General features: G+C 41.9%; 1 protein-coding gene across 1 annotated transcript in view; it reads left to right on the top strand.

Annotated features, from left to right (window-relative positions):
• Positions 1–3488: 3488 nt before the first annotated feature.
• Positions 3489–23158, top strand: part of PLA2G15 (phospholipase A2 group XV) — a 32007-nt gene continuing 12337 nt past the window's right edge. The window contains exons 1-2 of the mRNA XM_032787685.2: positions 3489–3729; positions 17109–17265. Of these exons, the coding sequence (XP_032643576.1) occupies positions 3588–3729; positions 17109–17265 (299 nt within the window). The 5' untranslated portion in view covers positions 3489–3587. The remainder of the gene's footprint in view (positions 3730–17108; positions 17266–23158) is intronic.

Here is a 23158-nt window from a genome sequence, read left to right as displayed (position 1 = left end):
ATTGATGTTGACAGTTGAAAAAAAAAACTAATCTGTCATGGCTTTCAGATCCAAAGTGGAATTTTCCAGGTTGGTAGTTAGATACACATATTTGATTTAGAGTCACTGAAACATCATGTACCTTGCTTTTTGTTGTTTTTCAGTGTAGCATAACATTTAAATTACAAAGGCAATCTAATTGGGATTCTTACTAAAGTACCTTACTAAAAATCTCCCTCTTCTAGTAGAGGGGCTAGATGCCTGCATATTATTTGTGAGGTAGAAGTGAGATGTATAAGCACAAATATTTTTTTGCTTCCTTAAGGGAAAAATATATTCTTTCTGTTTCTTGAAAAGATACTCAAGGTCAGCTAGATAAGCTTGCTGCTCTGAATGTGAATATCATGGACTTTGAGCCCTTCTAGTAAAACTGTAAATGTAAGCTATGACTCTTTTTGAATTCAGAAAAGTTTTGCAAAAATCTAATTTCAATTCTCCTTTGCGAGGGTGGAAATTATAATCTGGTCTCTCAAATAACCTACTTCTTGCCAGAACCTAGTAAAACATTGGTTCTGGCAATCAGGGTAGTATATATTAGTTCAAATAAATTTTACTCTCTGAAAACTGAATATTGCTGAAAGGCAGCTTGCTAAAATCTTGTTATGTTGGGATCTAAGTAAAATAGGACTTTCTTTTGGAAGGATGGATGATAAGTAGTAGTGTTCTTTGTGGCCACATCAAATCTATTCATTAAATCTTTTCATTAATTGATAGTAATATTTCACATTGGCTTTAAAATCGTGATCTTAGTATAACCCAAACACAGGAAAAATGGGAAGTCTTCCACAGTTCTGGCATGCAGCCCCAATGTCATATCAGGCCTGCTGAGTCTCTGAATACAGCCTACAGGAATAGACCAGGTCCAGTAAAAACAATCAAAGCTAATACTTTAACCTTCAAATCTATTATCATGGGTGTCTGGTGTCTGGCAGAATGGGATGCTGATTGGGGCCTGTAAGCACTGCCACAATATAGATACTACTATAAAATTTCTGTGCCCCTATCAAGGAAAATGCAAATTCAAGTAAATATTAGTTTTATGGGAAAGATTATTTTTAAATGATCAGCATTTAAATTCAAAGTACATCAGATGTGGCCACTGGGATCCTTATAAGTTTCCAGTGAAATCCTTCATCTTGAAAATGAATAGAAAACTCTGAAATCCTAGTTTTAGTTGCTTAAAGAAACATATTTATAGGGTAATTTGTTGGAATGGGACAAAGAAAAATCTTAATTAGAAGGATGATCAGATATGCATGCTACGTTATTAAATACATTATAGAGTCAGTTTAGGAGTAGGGACAATTCATCTGTTGTCTTGATAAATGATTCTATCTACACCAGTTCTCTAGTTATTTCCTCAAAGACTGTAGGGTAAGGTTTTAATGTAGAAGCTCAGAAAGAAACATTCTGGAGTCATGTGGTTTATATAATGTTCACTGTGCTGCTTTGTGCTTAACTGATGTCTGAAATTGGCTGGAGTCAGTTCTTATATTTCCTAAATTGTCCTTGCAGGGTGATTAGCTAAATCTATCACGTGGATGTATGCTGTATTGGTCAGTTAATCAGCAGATGCCCTGCTGTCAAGCCATTCTTAACTGAGGATAAGAACTGAGCTGGCCTCTTGTTACTGGGCAGTTATAAAACACCTGAGTTTATCTTCTAATGGCCATGGACCGCTGATTCAATTGTGGTGCTGAGGAGAGTCACATTACATACCCAGTTCTGCTTACTATTTACTAGTGAGGTAATGGCAGCTGCAATCACTATATGGTGGTCTTTACTGTTGTTTATATAAAGCCATAAAGATTATTTGCATATAAACACAAGTAGGAAGGTAAGGGGCCGACTTTATTGGTATCCCATGGTGTAACTGGAATGGAAAATCCGTAAGTCTGAATAGTCTTGAACTCTCAAAACAGAGCAATGGATATTATTTGGGATTGCAATGAGGTATATGTACTCTGGCAAGGGGAGGAAGGAATCACTGATCTTCCTTGTGGAGGAAAAATATCTTCCCTTTCCTGTGTGAGAAGAAGTTGACATTCCTGGAAAGATGGGCAAACAGCTGGGCCTTATTAGGGAGACAAACTTTTAAATGTATTCAGGTTGCCGCTGAGTCCTTTGGTTCCGGAAAAGTACACACTCTACCCACTCCCTGGGCTGAGAAGATCTCTGTCCACAGCACAAAGGGTGAGACACTGTGTACTTGGTGTGCTTTAGACTCAAAGGCCTATTGATGTATTATCCCTCAGAGAAGACTGATGGGTGTGTGTTTGTGAATTAATACCTCTGAACCAGGGGCGGCTGTAGACATTTCGCTGCCCCAAGCAGGGTGGCATACTGCGGGAGGCGCTTTGCCGGTCCCCAGGAGGGCGGCAGACGGTTCCGGTGGACCTCCCGCAGGCATGCCTGTGGAGGGTCCGCTGGTCCTGCGGCTTTGGTGGATCTCCTGCAGTCCCGATGACCAGCAGAGCACCTCCCGTGGCATGCTGCCCCAAGCACGCGCTTGGCGTGCTGGGGCCTGAAGCCATCCCTGCTCTGAAGAGTGTTGACATATCCTTGTTTTGCATACACTGATGTCACAGTCAGTTTTACTGGTGTTTGTAGACTCTGAAGACTGAGCAGGTGATGGTTTCAGCAGGCTATGCCTATGAACCTTTGGGATCAGCCTCCATTAAATTTGTTAGATGTTGTCACACTCTCTTCTTTCTCTGAGTGGGAAGATACCCTAGAAAAAAGTTTTTTGAGGTCAGACCCAGCCTCCTGGTAGGATTTGCCAATGACGTCTCCTTCCATGTGTGATAGGCTCAGAATAGCTCTGAGGGAGGTTAACCAAAAAGCCCAACTGTTGTTCTTCCATGTTCAATATCCACTGCAGTCTCTGTGAAGGCCAAGGTCTGCTGAACCTTGACAGACCTTGTGTGGTAGCTACAGCAATGAATAAGCGGATGAGTTTTACAGTTTACAATGTAACTGGTGCTGTCAATGGCCATGGGGTGCAGGACAAAAGGGTGGGGATGGTTTCTCTACTCCCAAATATTCCCCACCCTGTTTGGCATCTTTATTCCTGCTCTGAAGCAGTACTCAGCTCAGGGAGGGGCCATCTCTTGTTACAAGTCTCTAAAACACCAGGCAGTACAGGGAGCAGCTGTCTATGCAGTTAATGGACCCTGCTCTGGGGCGGCCGCCCAGCGCTCACAGGCCGGGGACACGGCCCTAGCCGCAGGCGAGGAGAGGGCGAGCAGGCGCTTGGCTCGGCCTGCGATTGGACCTCTCTTGGGGAGGGGGAGGGGTAGCTGTGTGAATCAGCCTCTCTGCGCTCGGCGGGTAGCGCCTGGCAAAGGGGTAGGGGCGCCGTGTCCCCGCTGATTGGCTGGGTGGGATCGGGGCGTTGATTGGCTGGGTGAGTCCGTTTTCGTGGCCGCATCGGGCGCGCCGCGCGCCGCTTCAGTAGGCTCTGGTACCGGCTGCGCGAGGGGCTCGTCCTGGTGTCCTCGCGCTCCCCCCATCCCTGCGGCTCGCTCCAGGTGGCTGCGGCTCGCGGCATGAGCTGGGGAGATGGGGCCGGCCTCTTCCTGCTGCTGCTGCTCCTCGCCCCCGACGGCAGCTGCCTGCCGGGCCCCCCGGCGCGCCAGCAGGGCGGGGGCAGCGCCTCCCCCAGACCCCCGGGGCCGCCCGTCGTGCTGAGTAAGGGTGGGGGCTGGGTACAGGGGGCTTAGGGCGAAGTGGGGGGAAAGGTTGTGGGCCGGGGACTGGGTACAGGGGCTGAGAGAGGCTGGGGGGGGAGGTTGGGGGCCGGGGACTAGGTACAGGGGATGGGGGGGCTCTCGGTACAGGTGGTTGGGGGAGTGGTGCAGACGAGGCCTGGGGATGGAGGAGGGGGCGGGTTGGAAGGTTGTCTGGGGTTGTCAGGTTAGTTCAGATGGTCCAGGCTTAATTAATGCTTTATTGGCGAATCCCCGTTGTGTCTTGTCCTTTACTATTTTGGTCAGGCAGCCAGTGCTGCCTGTAGGATGGCACTGCATGCAAGTCACCTGTATTAAGTGTAAACACTTACACTTACAGGGCTGCTCTGAGTTAGGTCTTGTGTAGACCAGGGCGTAAGGAGTGATGTTCGTAAATGTAAACAAACACACTTTAGAAGTATCTCAGACAAGGCACACTGCCTTGGGGCAGCCTAGGCTTTAATAGAGACAGTGTGCCTTGTCTATATTAGGCTTTTGAAACTTTTTTTGGCTAATGCTTGTTAATTTCATATATTTAAATTCTGCCCTAGACCAGGCTTTACTGTGCTTAACTGAACATATTTAGATGCATATCGGCAGACTTGCAGTATAGTTGAATGATCTCAGAAGTGAAAACTACAGCTGTGGTGTGTAATTCACTATACATAGGACCGGACTGCACTGAAAATTTTTCCAGTTAAACTGCTGACGTTATATGTTCCTGGTTGGACACACTAATTCTGGAGTAAGAGCATCCACATTGAGGAGTTACACCAGGGGAATAAGGGGGGCTTTTTTCAGTGTATTTTAAGCTGCTTCTGAAGCGGCATAAAGTAAACTGGCAAAAAGCAGTTTCATAGCAGAAAAGTGTGTCTGCACAGGGAGTTACAGTGCTATAACTAGCAGTTTAAATTTGCACCTAATTTTATATCTGATCTGCCCCACTTCTTGTTTACAGTATTGTGAACATGCCAAAACTGGGGTGTCCTTTTGTGTGTTTCCTAATATGTAGTGATATTTTCTAGTCTTAATGATTCTTCTTAAGTAGCAGAGAATTAAATAGGAGACAGTGATTCTGGCCATCTGAAAAAGCTAGGGCACATTTTCCCTCTCCTTCATTTTTCTCCTCTGTTTATGCATTTCAAAACAGTGACTGAAAATTTTACCAGACCTACTAACCAAAAGGTTAAACCACTAGTCAGGAGCCAAAGCAGAGGATGCATGGGGTGACTCATTCAGTTCACACTTAGACTGTCTTCTCAATCATATGGGTTGGAAATATTTCTTAAAATGTAAATGTGTATGCTGCTGAAGTTGATTTTTAAACCCCTCCGTTTACCAGAGCAGGCTTCCCAATTGTCAGTGGCATGTGGGCCATTAGATTTTTTTCAAACCCTAAATCAATTTAAGTCATGTTAACAAGGGAAAACTCCCTTTGCTCAAATTTTTATTCAAGTTGAAACTTGTTCTTGAGAGAAGGGAATTATAAATCAAAAAGAGGATGGTGGAGGGATCTGGCTTCACAGTTGTTAGAAAGTAACATTAAGAATTCTACTTCATCACACAACCCAGAAAATTCATGGCTGCTTGTTGCAGCAGCAAATGGGTTACAAGTCCTTGCATCTGTGCTAATAAGCAATAAAAACCTTGAGGCAGAATTTCTTGGGTAAATACTAGGTGTCAATTTAAAAAAAAAAATGCAACAAGTCTAATTGTTTGAATATTGTTTTGCTGCATTTAAAACAGTTGTCAGGCATGTTTTGCTCCTGAAACTTCCCAGTGCATATGCACACGTTGGTGTCTATTGGAGTAGAAATTGTAAAACATACCTTATGTATTAAATAGAGATGTATTTGTTATTGATTCTGATGCATGCACCTACAAGCAGTACATTGTGCATTTTCAGTATACAAATAATGCTGATGCTTTTAACAAATTATTTCCAGAGAAAAAAGCTGGGAAGAGTTTTTATTGGCTTGCCATAGATGTCAAGGTCTATTTTGATTTACACAGATTAGTTGATATGTTCAAATGCTGCTGGTCAGAATTATTAATATTCCCTTGCTGCACACATCCTGGAAAAATGTATGTTGCACATTAGTTTAGATAGTAACTTAGCTGCTCAATGGATTGTATTGCTATGAAGATACCATTACAGCTTTTAAATAGATGTCTGGACTACTTGGCTAGGATGGTATAAATAGGTGGTGGTGGGAAAAGTTTAGCATCCCAGTTTGCTGTAATTTGCTAAACTCATGAAATAAGTGCAAGCAAAGCAATTTGTTGTGAGCCATGTTTGTGAAGATTAGGAAGAAGCTTTTTTCCTCATCTGCTGCAATTTTTCCTTGTTTTTTTAATAACACTGAATCTTGGCAGTAAGCTTTGTTAGTTACATTCCAGTGCAAGTTTCTCCATGTTAAAGCTGACAGCGTAATAACCACTGATCCAAATCAGACGCCAGCCACGTAAGAAGTAAATGAGATTGGATAACAATCATGTGATAAACAGATGTTGTCCATGGGACTGTTATGTTGTTACTTATGAAACAGTTATGAGTATACAAATTCATCAAGCATGGTAAAGGAATATTCCTTAATTTATAAGATCTTGTTTCTTTTGTGAGAAGATTATAGCAGAGATTCAGTTGCTGAACATGATTTGGCAGGTGGGAGAGAAGAGGGTTTTTTTAAAAAAAAAAAAAAGTTAAAGCTCTTCTCTACATAATCAGAATGAGTTGTCAGCCAGCATTTGTAAAATTAATAACTTGTCTTGACTGTCTCTGTTCTAATCTGTTCCTTCGCTCCCTTTCTCCAGCAAGCTTCTCGCCCCATTTGCCACATGCCTGGTACAATCCTCAGGAAATAGAAGTAACCTCCTTCTAACCTCCCCCCATTAAAACAAAATGGCTAAAATTCCACCTGTTTTATGATGATATGCAATAGTTTTTTGTTGTCTATATCATAGAATTATAGAACTGGAAGGGACCTTGAGAATTCATCTAGTCCAGTCCACTGCACTCAAGGCAAGGACTAAGTATTATCTAGGCCATCCCTGACAGGTGTTTATCCAAGCTGCTCTTAAAAATCCCCAGTGATTGAGAGTCCACCACCTTCCTAGGCAATTTATTCCAATACTTAACCACTCTGACAGTTAAGAAATTTTTCCTAATGTCCAACCTAAACCACCCTTGCTGCAATTTAATCCCATTGCTTTTTGTCCTATCCTCAGTTTAAGAAGAACAATTTTTCTCCCTCCTTCCTGTAACAACCTTTTATGTACATGAAAGCTGTTATGTCCCCTCTGTCTTCTCGTCTCCAGACTAAAGAAACCCAATTTTTTCAATCTTCCCTCATAAGTAATGTTTTCTAGACTTTAATCATTTTTGTTGCTCTTTGCTGGACTTTATAAGTGTACTGTCTTTGCCATATGTGAAAGGGTACAAGGTTTTTCAGGGTTGGGACCTATTTTGCATAGCTCACTCTGGTAAAATACTATGCATTATTTTCGGGGCATCAGAAATGCTGTGTGCTTTGGAAAAACACCTGTCCAAAAGTGCTTAGTCTAAATTCAACACGATGTAGCAAGAGAAGGTTATGAACAAAGGACAAGGAGGGTGACTATAGAATCCTAGAAATATAGGACTGGAAGGGACCTCTAAGTCTTTTAGGCCAGTCTCTGATACTGAGGTAGGACTAAGTGTTATCTAGACCAGTGGCTCTCAACCATTCCAGATTGTATCCCTTTCAGGAGTCTGATTTATCTTGCGTACCCTAAGTGTCACCTTGCTTACAAAATCAGACAAAAATACAAAAGTGCCACAGCACACTATTACTGAAAAATTGCTTACATTCTCATTTTGCTTCTATGAAATTTTAGTTTGCATTGACTTCACTAGTGCTTTTTATGTCGCTTGTTGTAAAACTGGTAAATATCTGGATAAGTTGATGTACCCCTTGGAAGACCTCTCTGTACCTCAAGTGGTATGTGTACCCCTGGTTGAGAACCATTGATCCATGACAAGTATTTGTAGGCTTTTAAGAAGAGATTAGAAAATGATGGAGATTCCACAACCTCCCTAGATAATTGGTTCCAGTGCATAACTATCCTAACAGGAAGTCTTTCTGATGTTTAACCTAAATCTCTCTTGTTGCAATTTAAGACCATTGCTTCTTGTCCTATCCTCAGTGGTTATGGAGAACAGTTTGCAACAACCTTTTATGTACTTGAAGAATGTTACGTCCTCGCTCACTTGTCTGTTCTCAAGACTAAGCAAGCTTTTTTTTTTTTTGTCGGTCTTTCCTCGTAGGTCATGTTTTCTAGAACGTTGACCATACTTGCTGGCTTTCCTCTGAACTTTCTCCATCTTTCCTGGAGTCTGATGCCCAGAACTGGACACAATACTCCAGTTGAGGCCTTATCAGTGCTGAGTAGAGTGGAATAATTACTACTTGTCTTGTTTACAACACGCCTGCTAATACATCTAAGAATGATGTTCACTTTTTTTTGGCAACAGTATTGCATTGTTGGTTATTTAGTTTGTGATCCACTATACCTGCAGATCCTTTTCTGCAGTACTCCTTCCTAAGCAGTTATTTGCACTTTGTATTTGTGCAATTGGTTATTCCTTCTTAAGTGTAATACTTTGCATTTGTCATTATTGAACTTATAAGTGTCCTCTGCCATTATCCGAATTTTCTATGAAGATATTGAATAGAACTGAATGCAGGACTGATCCCTGCAGGACCCTACTTGATATGCCCTCTAGCTTGATTGTGAACCGTTGATAACTATTTTGAGTACAGTTTTCCAATCAGTCGTGCACCCACCTTACGGTACTTTTCTCTAGGCTATATTTCTTTAGTTTGAGATCGTCATGTGAGGCAGTATCAGAAGCCTTACTAATGTCAAGATATGCCACTTACTGCTTCACCCCCTCCTTAAGGCTTGTTACTCTGTCAAAGAAAGCTATTAGGTTGGTTTGATATGATTTGTTCTTGACAGATCTGAATTGAAACTGTTACTGCCTTATTTTCTTCTAGGTGCTTACAAACCGATTATTTGCTCCATTATCTTTCTGGGTACCAAAGCTAAGCTGCATGGTTTGTAGTTCCCTCAGTTGTCCTTATTCCCATGATAATTCACGTGGTAATTCTTTAAAGGATGTATACATCTTGATTCCAGTTAACCTATCATTACCTTTCTTTTTATCCTCATTTTGTATAGGTGACATGGCAAAAATGAGCTTTTAGAGGTGATTTCAGTGAAACAAAGGAGATGGGTAGGAAGTAAGATTTGGTGAGGACATAACAAGAATCAGAGGCAACATGGAGGAAGTCATGAAAATGTTTGAGGGAGGTGGTGAAAAGTGGAATTAAAATTGGAATTGGAGTAGGCGAAAAGGAAACTAATTCGAGGTGTAGGCTGGGGCTATGTAATGGAGGGCTACATAGATGTGTGATGGCTTTGTATTCCAGTTCAGAGCAGGGCATATATTGATTGACTTGCTTTCTTAGCCTTTCCTTTATGCACTTGTTTTCACCATATATATTGTGGGAGATTTTTGTTACTCTTGTAGCTTTATGGTAAGTGTGGTCATGTAAATTCACATTCATTAGGAACTTTGGGCCACTATGTTTTTGAATGCTGTAACTCACAAAATTGTGCAAAATTATGGGTTTTAAACTTTGGTTTTTTTTTGTTCACAGTTGTGGGAAGTTATAGGGGAAATTATAAAGGGAGTGTCTGAAAATAGTTATTTAATGACAGTAGAAGTTGATTCAAAAGTTAGTTTTATAACTGTTAAAACACACATTGTCAATATCACATGTCAGAATATGCAGAGTAAATATCATTAAATCAGAGTTCTCAAGAAGCATTTTTCTTTATCTATAAATTTTTATTATCAATGAAAATATTTTGTGTGAGTGATGAAATCAGCGTTTACTGACATTTATCAATAAAAATCTAACCCTTCTAAGCTGACTTGTGAACTGTGATACTTTGTACTGCTTTTGACATAATTTTGCCTTATTGTCATTGACCATGTTTAAAGGACACTGTCAATGTGAAAATTATTTTCTAAACTTTCTGTTCATGATTGCTACAAGTAACACTGAAGAGTACTGTAACTGAAAAAAATTAAAGGGTGGAAAAAAACTAATTTCAGTTTTACAGCACTTTGTGTATGGTTTCACTGTTTCCCTGCATAGCAAGGATCTTTTCATCAAAAGAGTAAAGTAACATCAACAGGGGAGCAGAAAAAATTTCTACACTTTTCAAAAAGGAATTGAAGAAACTTCAGAGCATGCTGTTTAAATGGTACTCTATCAGAAATTGGCTTTTTTTTAAAATTAGCCTAATTAAATAAGAGAATCAAGCTGAAAGTATTCCTCTAAATTCTGTTTTACTAGCTTTACCATATCTGTTGTAGGCTACTGTGTCATACCTTTTGAATGGCCCTCCTTTTATGTGACAGTCACTCATTTTAGACTCAAAGTTACCGGTGTTCCACACAAACCTTGTGTGTCCTCATTTTTATTGTTGAAAACTACTTGTATAAGAAATAGACAACTTCACAATTCTTGCTATAGAGTTGTTTACGCTAAAGTAAGGTATATCACATCCTTTGAAGTTTCTTGCATGAATAATTGTCCCTGATTTTGGAACTGGACACATGAAGGGGGACTTACTGTGGTGTTTCCCTGTCTTCTTTCTGGTTTCTTCTCCTTTTTCTGTGATCCTTCACTGGCAAAAAAAAGGTTTGCTATCAGCACATGCTGACTAAGGGCAGCATGTTACTATACTAGTATAGAAAAAGCAAGTTGTAGTTTGAATGCAAGTTTGCTAGTTGAGAAACTTGATGGTATTAGACTAGGCCTGTAAGGGATAGTAAGTAGTATTTCAAATCATATTAGCTAACTCAGTCTTTGAAAGCACCTGTATTTTTCATTTAGATAGACACTTAGTTTTACAGTCTATGCATAATCCTAGACAATAGTGCATTCTAGCCAAGTCATTTACTGGCCATGCCTTAGTTAACCTGTATGAAAATTGTAGCTTAACCCCCTCCCCCCTCCAAAATACAAAAAGTTGTGAGGGGACTTTTATTCACCTGGAATTACAAACAGGATCAAAATAAGTCCTATGTAATTTATTGCAACCTTATCTCCTCTACAATAAAACATACCTGTAGAACCAAGTCTGGGTTCTTGGTGGTTCAACTCTAAAAACAGCTGTCTGCTGCTTGAATAACAGAAGCATTGTGTGACTTTTTTGTTTTTTTACCCTGCTGGTCCTAATCATAAAACAAGCATTTTCTGTGGTAAACTGGTTTGGGGTGTACAAAGTGGCTTTAATGAGCCCTCCTCCTTGGAGAACTGTGGCAAGTTACTCACATAAGTTCTTATGGAAAACTGAGTATAGTACAGTAAAGGAAAGACGGCTTCCTGGAATAACATTCATATAAAAGTGCCAACTTCTGATCTGCAAACTGATTTATGGACGTGACAATGCTTTGGCTAACCACACTAACAGGCATTGAGAAGAAATTGCTACTGTGGGCAAACTGGGCGGGTTGGCTTATGCCCCAAGCCATGTGCTTTTACATTTGTTACATTTTTATCTAATATAATTATTTATCTCTTGCTACATAAATATCACTTTGTTCTTGTCTAACGAGAAGGTAGGTAAGGAGGAGCATCTGATTTTCTTTCTCTTTGAGGTATTTTATATATTCATTATGGCATCTCTCATTTTCTTGTCTCTAGTCCTAATCTTATGTCTTTTCTCAGAGGGCAGTCAGAAAATTAGAGAAGTCTTTGAAATACACCTCTACCAAATATAATGCGGTAAAGCAGTGCTCCGGCGGGGCTGCACACTCGGGCAGATCAAAGCAAGTTTGATATAATGCGGCTTCACCTATAATGCAATAAGATTATTTTTTTTGGCTCCTGAGGACAGCGTTATATCTGGGTAGAGGTGTATCAGTCTTAAGATCCCATCTTAACTAGCATTTTCACATTTCCTAAAACTTTACCTATGCATTCTTTTGTTAATAAAGTATTTGTTTTGGACATGCAGACTTAAAATTTTTAAGCTTTATATAACCTTTCCAGTGAAAAAGTTTAGAAATTGCATTTGTAAATGCAAGAATATAAGGTATGATAAAATAAAACCATTGGGTAAAAAATTTACCTTTTTATAGAAGTCTGTTTGGAGTTATTTTACTTTTCCCAGGTGGTCTGAAACCTAAAGGAAATGCTTCTGTCAACTACTATCAAATCTTCTTGTGAAAATGTCAAAACATTATTGGTTTTCTTCTGCAGAGCTTGTCATCATATGGTTGATTCCTGCTGATTGCTTTCTACTTGAGTCTCCCATTCAAAATGCAGCTAATGTTCTTGTAACCAAAATTTAAACCATTAATACTCTTCAGCTATGTTGGTAAAGGATTGTAAATCTGACTCTTTTTTTAATCCAAAAGTTTATCTAAATTAGCATTGCTGGCTTTGTGTACGTTCTAACTTCCCTGTGAATCTTCTCACAAGATTTATTTTGCAAATTGCAATCTATATTTATAAAATTTTAGTTGTGAGCATATAGTGATGAAACTGCTTCATTGCCAATATGGAGACCTTTTAGATTTCTCTCTAATTTGGAGAAAAGCCATCCCAAAATTGTCCTGGTTCTACCTCGTTACTAGTTTTCATATTTACTAACTTGGCAGCTGTTCCCTGATGCACACGTGTGTGTATGGGCTCCAGTCTTCAAACTGCAATGTGTAGAGTCTCAGGGTTGTGGAAATTACGCCTTCACTGTTAGTTGGAATCACCGTAAAATTTTACCAGCCTTCGACTTTGCTAGTTCTCTACTTTATGCATCCATACCCTAATTTAAAAGACTTAACAGTAGTCAGCAGGCAGTTTTTTCTTGTCTTCTACGTTGTCAGACGCTGTGGAACACAATGACGTTTCTGTTCAATAACATCAGTGGTGAATATTATAACCTAACCTAGTTAGGTTTTTGTAGTAAGAGTGTCTTCTCTTTCATAGTCACAAGTGAAACTTCTGTACAACTTACATTAACACAATGAAGCTAGTATTAAATGTCTAACTTGTTCCTTCATCCTCTGACTGTGGCCCTTCCTAATCTGTGCAGAAGTGTGACTGTTTAGCTGCTCTTTAGAAACAAGCATTCCCTAATATCTCTCACCCTTATCCAGGCTTCCAAACAGTACCTTTTGCTGAAAGAGCTTGTTTTTTAAAAAGAAGCCAAAGCTTTGAGTGAGAATAAGTATCAAATACCTGTCTCTTTTGTTTTGCACTGGAAAACACCATATCATCTTGTCAGGCCTTTGGCAGGCCTGCCACTGAAACTGACCAGCCATGAGTGAGTAACCTAAATATAGATATGTTTTTGTGCTTTTCTAGTTAAGAGCTTTGGTGCAGCAACCAAAAAAGCACAAGATTGTGGAATAACATGTGGCCAGTTAGTTCTATAAGCAGAGACTTAAACAGCAGTTTATGGGGGTCTGAGTTTGAACTTCAGTACTTCTTGAACGTTATCATTTTTCAAGGGTGTGATGCAGTGTTATAACACCCTACTACTGATGATGGCTACACTTTCCACTATATTAGTTTTTGAAATAACCCAAAATTCAACTTCATTTAGAGAGGGAGAGTGTGTGTGTGTGTGTGTGTGTGTGTGTGTGTGTCTCAGGTCTAATGAGAGGTGGGGTAGTTGATAGAGAAATACAGAGTAAAACATTTGAGACAACAGATCCAAATTCTTTCCCCCCTCTTCCTACACCTTCTTGACAGAATAGGCTAGGGCAGTGGTTCTCAACCTATTAATGTGTTATGTGGCCCTCAGGTTGAGAACCACAGCACCCTTCCCCACAGTCCGCTATGACAAGGAGCAGAGCCCTGGACATGGAGCTGGGAAGCTAGGACCCAGACCCTGACCCGGGCAGCCTAATGCCTGAGGGTGTTGTGGCACCCCTAGTTCCCAGTGTCCCACTGCCCAAGTGCCCCCCTCCCCACAAACCTGCCCAGAGACTCACTCTTCTGCCTCCTCCCCCTCTCCCCCCGTCAGCAGCCCTCTGCTGGCAGGAGCCCTCCAGCAGGTTTCCAGATGCTGTCTCCCCCTCAGCCAGCCCCATCCCCGTTCAGATCAGAGCAGCAAGTTTGCGGACCATGGGTTGAGAACTGCTGGGCTAGGGGGACAGACTTGCTCACTGTCTTGCATACCCAGCTGAAGTTCTTTATCACTGGTGACTTTGAGATACCTTTAGGAATCTATTTTAAACTATATATGTAGCCCAAAATTTCTACAGAAAAGAACTGGAGGGTGGTGAGGAGGAGGAGGCGAGAGTTTAAATTTCTCCACATCCTAGTATGAGATTGCTGGGATCAGCAATTGATGGTGGTTTGCTCTCAGTAGGCCAGCTTAAAATAGGAGCTCTTTTTATCTATCTCAACACTTATTCCTGGGTCATCAGTCTCTCTCAGCACTTTACAAGAAAGTAAAACAAGTGACTTGCACATGCAGAGTGCTGCTCCAGTGTAGCACTTCAGTAAAGTGAGCTTCTTAGAAGGTTCAATTAATAAAGGAAAAATAGAATAATGCTCTAAACTAACATGCCCTAAGATTCAATACAAATAGCTGAACCATGGCTATTTCTGCTATTTCAAGGCCCCATTCCTTAACATGTCCAACCCAAAGATGCAGAAGTCAAGAAATAGATATGCAGCTGTTTATTGACTAGAGACAGTGCCAGAACTTATATTTGCTCTTATAATAGAAGTTCCGGCTCTGCCTTGTTGCCTGGAAGGTATGTAACCTGTTCTATCTAATCTTTGCTGCTGTTTGTGAAAACTTATGTTCCGAGGCTGATTTCAGAAGCCTTCAGGCAAGTTATGCCAGTTTATTGCAGCGAGCTGTGCATGACCTTGCTTTTATTATAAGTTTGTTTTAAACAGACTATATGGCTGTCTTCACTTGGCTATACATGGTTCCCTGTTAGTCTACAGAGATGGGAAACCAATTATTTCTGCGTGTTTTCCAAAAGTAGGAAAAAGTATGTGTATACGTGAAAAATCTTTTACTGTTTTATTATTTGAGGTGTGACTTCTTTGATAGGAATATTTGGGGAGAGTACTGTGTAAAAAATTGTGTGGGTTGATGTACCACCTGTTAGCCTTTGGAGGAAACTTGGCAGCACACAGTTACTATTTTTTGGATAACAGGACACTATAAATAGTAAAATCCTATGTTTTGATTGATTAGATTAGTTTTGAGGGGTGAAAAAATCAAACTGTAAACTCTGCAGTCCTGCATTTAAAAGTCTCAAGATCCAGGTGTACATGTTGGAAAGTATACAGCTGCACACATGCTAAATGGACTGCTACACCACTAGCTGGTAATCTGCGAAACCCACTTACACTTGGAAGCTCAGTTTCAGTCACAGTAAATACACATGCATTTTTACTTGTGGTCCTGCGCTTTCTCTTTTTTTGTAAAAGTGTCCCTAATTGTTTTAACTTCATTTGCATGATGGTAGGAGGGGGAATAGAAAGTGGATTGGGAAGAGTGTAGAAGGGAAATTTCAGAATGTTCATTTTTTGAGTCAAAAAGTTTCATGATGACTGTTGAGCAAACCCACTACTGCTTTTGGAGTTGGAATATTATTTGGTTGACTTCGCCACAACTTTCTCTTTCCAAGTCTTCTTGTTTAAATTGTTGTATAGGTGGAAGTTAATCCATATTGGTTTTTGATTTTTCTGTTGTCGTAAACTGTTCCGGAAGAAAATCTGATAAGTTTTTTTTTCACCTGAAGTGCTTGAGACAGCCATATGGCCAGTCAGAATTAGAACAGCAGTGAATCTGACAAGTGTAGTAAAATGGAATGAATTAAGTCTAGTAGGAACTTGCTGTTGCAGCACATGGGCTGTTATGTCTCCAACAAAAAAGCAAATTCAGTAAATTTAAAATAGCGCTGCGTAGTTATAATATTCGTTGGCTTGGGTTCTCCAGGAGAGCAAATAATCTTTCTTGCAGAGTAAGACACACTGGAAAGTAGTAATGTAATGCTGCCTGAGCTGAGTCTGTCAGAGCATTTTTTTAGTTGCTCAATATCTTGCTTGTTTTTAGTCGTCTTTGTGCAAGTCTTGGCACTAATGGTTGACAAATGCATACGAAGGCTGACAGTTTTCTGTGTTGGAGAGAATAATAAATTGCAAAAAAAGGTAAAAATAGCAGCCCATCTGCATGCTGACTAGGGATAGATACTATAACATTAGTGTCAGACCATAACATCTGTTCTAAAACCTGGATGCAAAGGAGAAGGGATATATGTGCAGATTACTGAACTATAACCGACTAAATGAAATGAGGCTGTTATGCCAGCAGATACAAAGTGCTGAAAATAAAGCTCTAATAAAGTAAAAGAAAAAACAATCCATTCATTTTTCTGTGGGTAGTGGTGAAAATGTTAAATAAGAAATTGTCACCAGTTAGTGTTGCAGTATTCTGAAGGAAAAAATTCTGTCTTCCAAAAGCTGTTCAATTACTCTTTACGGGACACAGAGGTTTTTTGAGAAGGCTTTGATACAATTTGCTTGTGATGCTCCTGTTTTAAGATAACATCCCTCCCCCCAAATTCTAATAGGTTGGTGAGGCATGTTTTGCCTTTACAAAAGCCCCAACTTTTTGTGTTCATCTATGTGTGTGTCTGAATTCTGTTCTTTCCTATAGTTTCAACCAATTTGCCTGGTACTGAAGTTAGGCTTACTGGCCTGTAATTCTGAGGATTGCCTCTGGAGCCTTCTTAAAAAATCACTCACATTGGCTATCCTTCAGTCATCTGGTACAGAGGCTTATTTAAGTGATAGGTTACACACCACAGTTAATAGTTCTGCAGTTTCATATTTGAGTTCCTTCAGAACTCATAGGTGAATACCATCTGGTCCTGGTGACTTCTTACTGCTTAATTTATAAACTTATTCGAAAACTTCTACTGATACCTCAGTCTAGGACAGTTCTTCAGATTTGTCACTTAAAAAGAATGGCTCAGGTTTGGGAATCTCCCTCACGTCCTCTGTGGTCAAAATCAATGCAAAGAATTCATGTAGCTTTTCCGCACCAGCCCTGTCTTCCTATAATAATACCTTTCATCCATTTTACAAAATCTAGCAAGTATCTTTGCTGATGCAGTAATATAACTGCAGTCATACAGTGGTAGAAGAGCATGGAAAACAAGCATATATAATCACTAAATCAGTAACAGGTTTTTACTTGTAGTCTGATAGTAGTATATTTCTGCTTTTTATGTGTTTCTTGCAGTCCCAGGGGATTTGGGTAACCAGTTGGAAGCCAAATTGGACAAACCCACAGTGGTGCACTACCTTTGCTCCAAGAAGACAGACAGTTACTTTACGCTCTGGCTGAACTTAGAATTGCTTCTGCCTGTCATCATTGACTGCTGGATAGACAATATCAGGTAGGACCACACCCCTGTCAGGAGAAATATGGATTTCTTCAGATTTTTCCTGCACCCTTCCCATCAGGCTCAAACACCTTACATAAATATATGCAATCGATAAATCTTTCTTCCAATTCAGGAGTAGCAAGAAGATTTTTTCACTAGCTGTTCGGGTGGCATGTAGGGGGAGGGGAAGCCTTAGGTAGGATAATGGGATAAAAGTGAGGAATTTTCAGGTTGCATATCAAGAAAAGTCTCCTTTAAGTGCCTTTTGTTCTAGAAAATGGTATAACTCTACTGTCCCATAGGCTCTAAAAAATTCAACATTTGCAATGAAGGTTCTTGAAAAAGAAACCTACAACTGGCAATTAAAATACCAAACCTGCTGTCATAAACAGATAGCTAAGGGTTAATGTTTCTTTTACCTGTAAAGGGTTAACAAAGGGAACCAAACACCTGACCAGAGGACCAGTCAGGAAACCGGATTTTTCAAAGTGAGGGAGGGAACTTCTGGGTGTGTTTTGTCTTTGTTCTGCCTGTTTGTTTTCTCTCGGCTATGAGAGAAGAGCTTTTTTTTTCTATCTCCAAGCTTCTTTTGCTGGTTCCAATTGTGAGTATCAAAGGAAAAAGCATAGGTTTATAATTGTATTTTGTCTTACATGTGTGGAGTTGCTGGATGTTAAATTGATATCTTTTTGGAACTAAGGCTGATTATTCATATTTTCTTTTAAGCAATACCCTGTGTTTATGTTCATCTTGATGCAGTGATTCACGTCATGTGTTTTTTCTTTCTTTTTATATAAAGCTTTCTTTTTAAAACTTGTTGATTTTCTTTTCCTAGTTAGGCAAGGGGATAAGAATCTCTGTGCCAGGAGTACGTCCTCTCTAGGGAAAGACTGGGAGGCGGGAGAAGCAGAGGGGGCGGGAAAGGTTAAATCGCCCTCTCTGTTTTTGGTGTTCAAGGGATGAAGCAGGGAACTCTCCTAGTATCCCCAGGGCGGGAAATATCTGGGAGGAAAGTAAAGAGCAGACAGGGAAGGGGTTTATTTACCTTGGGAGGCTCCGGGCAATCTGAGTCTTGGGGTCCCCCAGGGAAAGGTAAAGGTTTGGGGAGACCAGAGAGTTTATCAGGTACTCAGAATCCTGATTGGTGGCAGTGAGATAAGATCCAAGCTGGTAATTAAGCTTGGAGGTTCATGCTAAGCACCCAGATTTTGGACGCTAAGGTCCAGATTTGGGACAGAGGCTTATTACACCTGCTTCATTTGAATAGTTTTAAATATCTGTATATGGCATTAGTGTCTTCCCTTTTTAAACTTCCAACTGCTACTAGGTGTACAAAACTATATAGCAAATCAAAATCCCCAGCTAGCAGGTGTTAACTTCTTGTATAGTGCAGTACTATAAAAATACTACACTAGCACATTTCTAGCTGTTGTCTATGTACCGGACTTGAAAGGTGCTGGACTCGGCAAAAATCCATAACTTGGTTCCCTGGGTTGGTAGATGGATTGCCCAAGTCAGGGATGGCATTTTAACATTATTACAAGCCCACATTTTAGCCAGTGGACTTTCAGAAATGTTCCTCTGCTAATGAAATAAATCTGATGTTTTAAATGCAACTTTAAAGCACCTCAGCATAATTTTTCTCAATTATCTTCTCTGCTTCAGGCAGAAGCCTCTGTAAACAAGGCATCTTACACCATGTCCTGAATGTCTCAATTGTATCTAAGGGAAGTAAATTCTAGAGCTGAAGGGTTTTCAGGGAGTGTCTGGTCTCCAGGTCAAAATGCTCAAATCTAGGAAATCTTAGGGCACCTCATTTGTCTTGGCAGGATGTAGGGGAAGGCCAGCCAAGACCCAGACCATATAGGAATTTCTGGATTGATGTTAGCACGTTCTGTTGCATGTGGAAACTGACAGGAAGCTATTTATTCTCTGTGGCTAATGCTGGGGAGGGTGGGACAAGTGGGGCAATTTGCCCAGTGCCCTGCTGGGGCCCCCATGAGAGTTTTCAGGGACCCCCAGGAGAGTTGTTGGCAGGTCTTCGGCGGCAGGTCCTTCAGTGCCGCCGAACACACCTGGATTGAGTGAAGGACTTGCTGCCAAAGACCCGGAACAACTTCTGCTCCGGGTCTTCGATGTCAATTCAGCAGTGCGGGCTCCTTCCACTCCAGGTCTTCGGCAGCAGTTCAGTGGTGGGTTCTTCACTCGCTCCAGGACCCACCGCCGAAGGGCCCCGAAGACCCAGCGTGGAAGGACCCCTGCCACCGAAGACCTTAGGCCCACTGAATCCTCTTGGCAGCCCTGGCTAATGCTACCAAGTAGGTAGGCATTTACAGTCACTTGATAGTCCTAGGTAGAGTGCCTTGCAGTACTCCAGTATGGAAGTCATAAAGTCTAAGATCTACACTAGGGGAACTGACCAGATGAAAGACATTTTTGGCCATAGTCACTTGAAGCCCCTAAATGAGGATCTGAAAGCATCCCCAACAAACTAATTTTGCCCCTTTCTGCCCACTGGAAGAGTCAGGATCCAATATTTTACAATATCCCTTTCAGTTAAAAATAGCCCAACACTAAATACTTCCCTTTTGAATGTAAAACGTATAGTTTCGATGGCCCTATTCCAGGGGCCGGCAACCTTTCAGAAGTGGTGGGCCGAGTTTTCATTTATTCACTCTAATTTAAGGTTTCACGTGCCAGTAATACATTTTAACATTTTTAGAAAGTCTTTCTATAAGTCTATAATATATAACTAAACTATTGTTGTATGTAAAGTAAATAAGGTTTTTAAAATGTTTAAGAAGCTTCATTTAAAATGAAGGTGGCCAGGACTGGGGCAATGTGATTGCCACTGAAAATCATCTTGCGTGCCACCTTTAGCATGCATGCCATAGGTTGCCTACCCCTGCCTATTCCCTTGTAGTGTATGTATTAACACCTTTTGGACACACAAATGGCCTCCTTTAGGGCTTATCCACACTGGACTCTCTTTTATTTTTTTTTTTAACCTTCAAGGGATGACTCCTACAGGTGGAGAGTGTGCACAACAGCGGTTACAAATGTGTTCAGTATCTTGGAAGTAAAAAATAATCTAGTGTACACACCCTGAGGGTGTCTTTTTACTGCTGAATTCACTGGGCTCTTACATGAGTGTTTAACCCCTCCTCCCTCTGTCCTCCTTCCCCACTACAATCCTTTAACCCAGTGGTTTTCAAACTTTTTTTCTGGCAACCCAGGTGAAGAATATTGTTGATGCCCCAGACCCAACAGAGCTGTGGATGAGGGGTTTGGGGTGTGGGAGGGGCTCAGGGCTGGGGCAAAGGGTTGGGGTGCAGGGTGAGGGCTGTGGGTGGGGCTGGGGATGAGGGGTTTGGGGTGCAGGAGTGGGCTCTGGCTTTGGAGGGGGCTCAGAGCTGGGGCAGGGTATTGGGGTGCAGGAGGGGGTCAGGGCTCTGGGCTCGGGGTGCAGGCTCTCTGGTGGGGCTGGCAATGAGGGGTTGGTGTGCAGAAAGGGGCTCTGGGTTTTGGGGGGAGCTCATGGTTGGGCCAGAGGATTGAGGCATGGGCTTACCTCTGGCGGTTCCCCATCAGCAGCATAGTGGGGGTGCTAAGGCAGGCTTCCTGCCTGTCCTGGCACTGCAGACCTTGCTGTGCCCCAGAAGCGGCCAGCAACAGGTTCAGCTCCGAGGCAGAGGTGCGCAAGCGGCTCTTGCCCCCTGACACTGCCTCCCCCCAGCTCCCATTGGCTGGTTCCTATCTAATGGGAGTGCAGAGCTGGGGCTTAGGGAGGGGGCAGTGCGCTGAGCCGCATGGCCCCCCCCACCTAGGAGCCAGACCTACTGCTGGCCACTTCTGGTGCGCAGCAGGGTGTCAGAACAGGTAGGGACTAGCCTGCCTTAGCTGGGCAGCACCACAGACAGGACTTTTGGCTGCCCGGTGGCAGTGCTGACCAGAGCCGCCGCAACCCAGTGCCTTACATTCCACAATTCAATACTCAGTCGCAACCTTCAGTTTGAAAACCACTGCTCTAACCAAGTTTGGTGCTTTTAATCTAGACTAGCTGACCTGACTTGAGGTACAGGCTAGAGCTCTGTCTGGTAACCTACCCATCTTGCAGGATGCAGACTAAAATCCCTCGAGAGCTGATAGTCCCTAACTTTCTTGAGTGTCCCTGCATAGGCATGTCCTTAGAGATGGCTTTTTTAATGCTGTTGCCTATAAGGCACCTCATGCTACAAATCAGTATATTGAAGCAGATCTTATTACAACTTGGGTAAAGTCCAGTTCTATTTTGTAATGTAAACATGACACCTAACTATGTTAATGGCTTCCTTGGTCTAAGAGTTTAAACTGGTTTTCAAACACATGTAATGACTCATCTGCACTTCACATAGACTATGTCAAAGGACAAATATTATAACCAGGTCACCCAGCAAGGTTATAGTTGTACTGTCAGTATACTCTTAAGTGGCTTATTGGTAGCTATTTCATTGTTGTTTGATGAATGACCAGAGAGAAATCTAGCAAGTAGAAGAGCCTAATAGAGAAGCATGGGTACTCAGAACACTTCCCTTTTCCTGGGGCCCTGGGCGAACAGAAATCTAGGTTTGCATTACCTACAAGAGATCTGATTTACAGTTAATTGTTTTGAGCATTTGTTCTCTGACAGATTACTCAAAATAGCTTAATTATTTCACTTATTGTAGAGACAAACAAATGTTTAGCTTGCACACTTGAACTACCAAGTAAAGCAGTTAGACTGGTTGTTGTGGGGGTAAAAAAATCTGCATTCCAGACACTTCAGACCCTCTTGAGATACATGGAACCTGAACAGGAGCTACAAAATACTTAATGTCTGTCTGTCCTTGTAGTCTTTGTTTCCCAAGAGGCCTTTGCATTACTGCTGGTTATGGCTTTTCAAATATTCCTTCCAGCTGGACAGCTATTCCTAGTTAGACATGATTAGCTTACCTCTATTTAAGGCACCTATACTGAAGTCTTTTTTAGTGCTCTGTTCTCCTCTATTGCATTACTTTACTTATATTTATAACGAGTTTCTCTGGCTTCTTGCCAGACACAGACTGACGCATCCCCTACCATACAAGGCATTTCATACTGTCTCCGTGGGACTGACGTTTGTGCCCTTTACCATACACCCAGTTTCTATAGATTGAAGATAGAGATCTATGCTCTTCTGTTCAGAAACTAAGTAGAAGAGTACAAAAAACTTTGTTTGCACTGTATGTAACCACTTGTGTATTGAAGTGCCCTTGTAGTAGTGCCTGGGCTTTGTGCTGTTCATGTAGGTAGTAGCTCTTAATCTTTAATCCTTTTTATTGTATTCGGCAAACATAAGTCCCATCTTAGTTGAGAGCTGCTAAGTTGGTGTTCTTTGTTGCAAGGCCCACAAGCCAGTGGTGGCTCCCATTGACCCTGAGTGTGGCTCCCTAAATTCCCTGTAAGCTGTGTGGCAGGCTGTAAATAGCCGCGCAGCAGCTCTAAAGGGCCATGCAGCAGGGACCTGGAGAGCAGAGAGGTAGAGGGTGGGCGGGAACTGGGGAGGGGAGCAAATTGGGGCATGCTGGGCTGCTGTAGGCCTCTCCCTTGGCCCCGGAGCTGTTGTGCTGCCTGCCAGCAGGCGGGACAGAGGGTCCCGTTCCCCAGAGCTCCTGTGCTGGCTGGGAGAGGGCTGTGGGGAGTCCTCTGACTCCAGCTCCGGGGCAGCTTGCCTGCACCCCAAACTCCTCATTCTTGGCCGCACCCCTGGCCAGAGCCCTCCGTCTTCCCCCGGCATCCCAACCTTCTTCCCCAGCCAAAGCTGCCCCCCATCCCAACCCTCTGCCTTGGCTCTTAGCCCCCTCCCAAACCCTAAATTCCTCATCCCTGGACCCCCTCCAGAGCCTGC

Source organism: Chelonoidis abingdonii, chromosome 19 (assembly GCF_003597395.2).
Source record: "Chelonoidis abingdonii isolate Lonesome George chromosome 19, CheloAbing_2.0, whole genome shotgun sequence".
Lineage (NCBI taxonomy): Eukaryota > Metazoa > Chordata > Testudines > Testudinidae > Chelonoidis > Chelonoidis abingdonii.
This window is presented reverse-complemented; position numbering and strand designations above follow the sequence as displayed.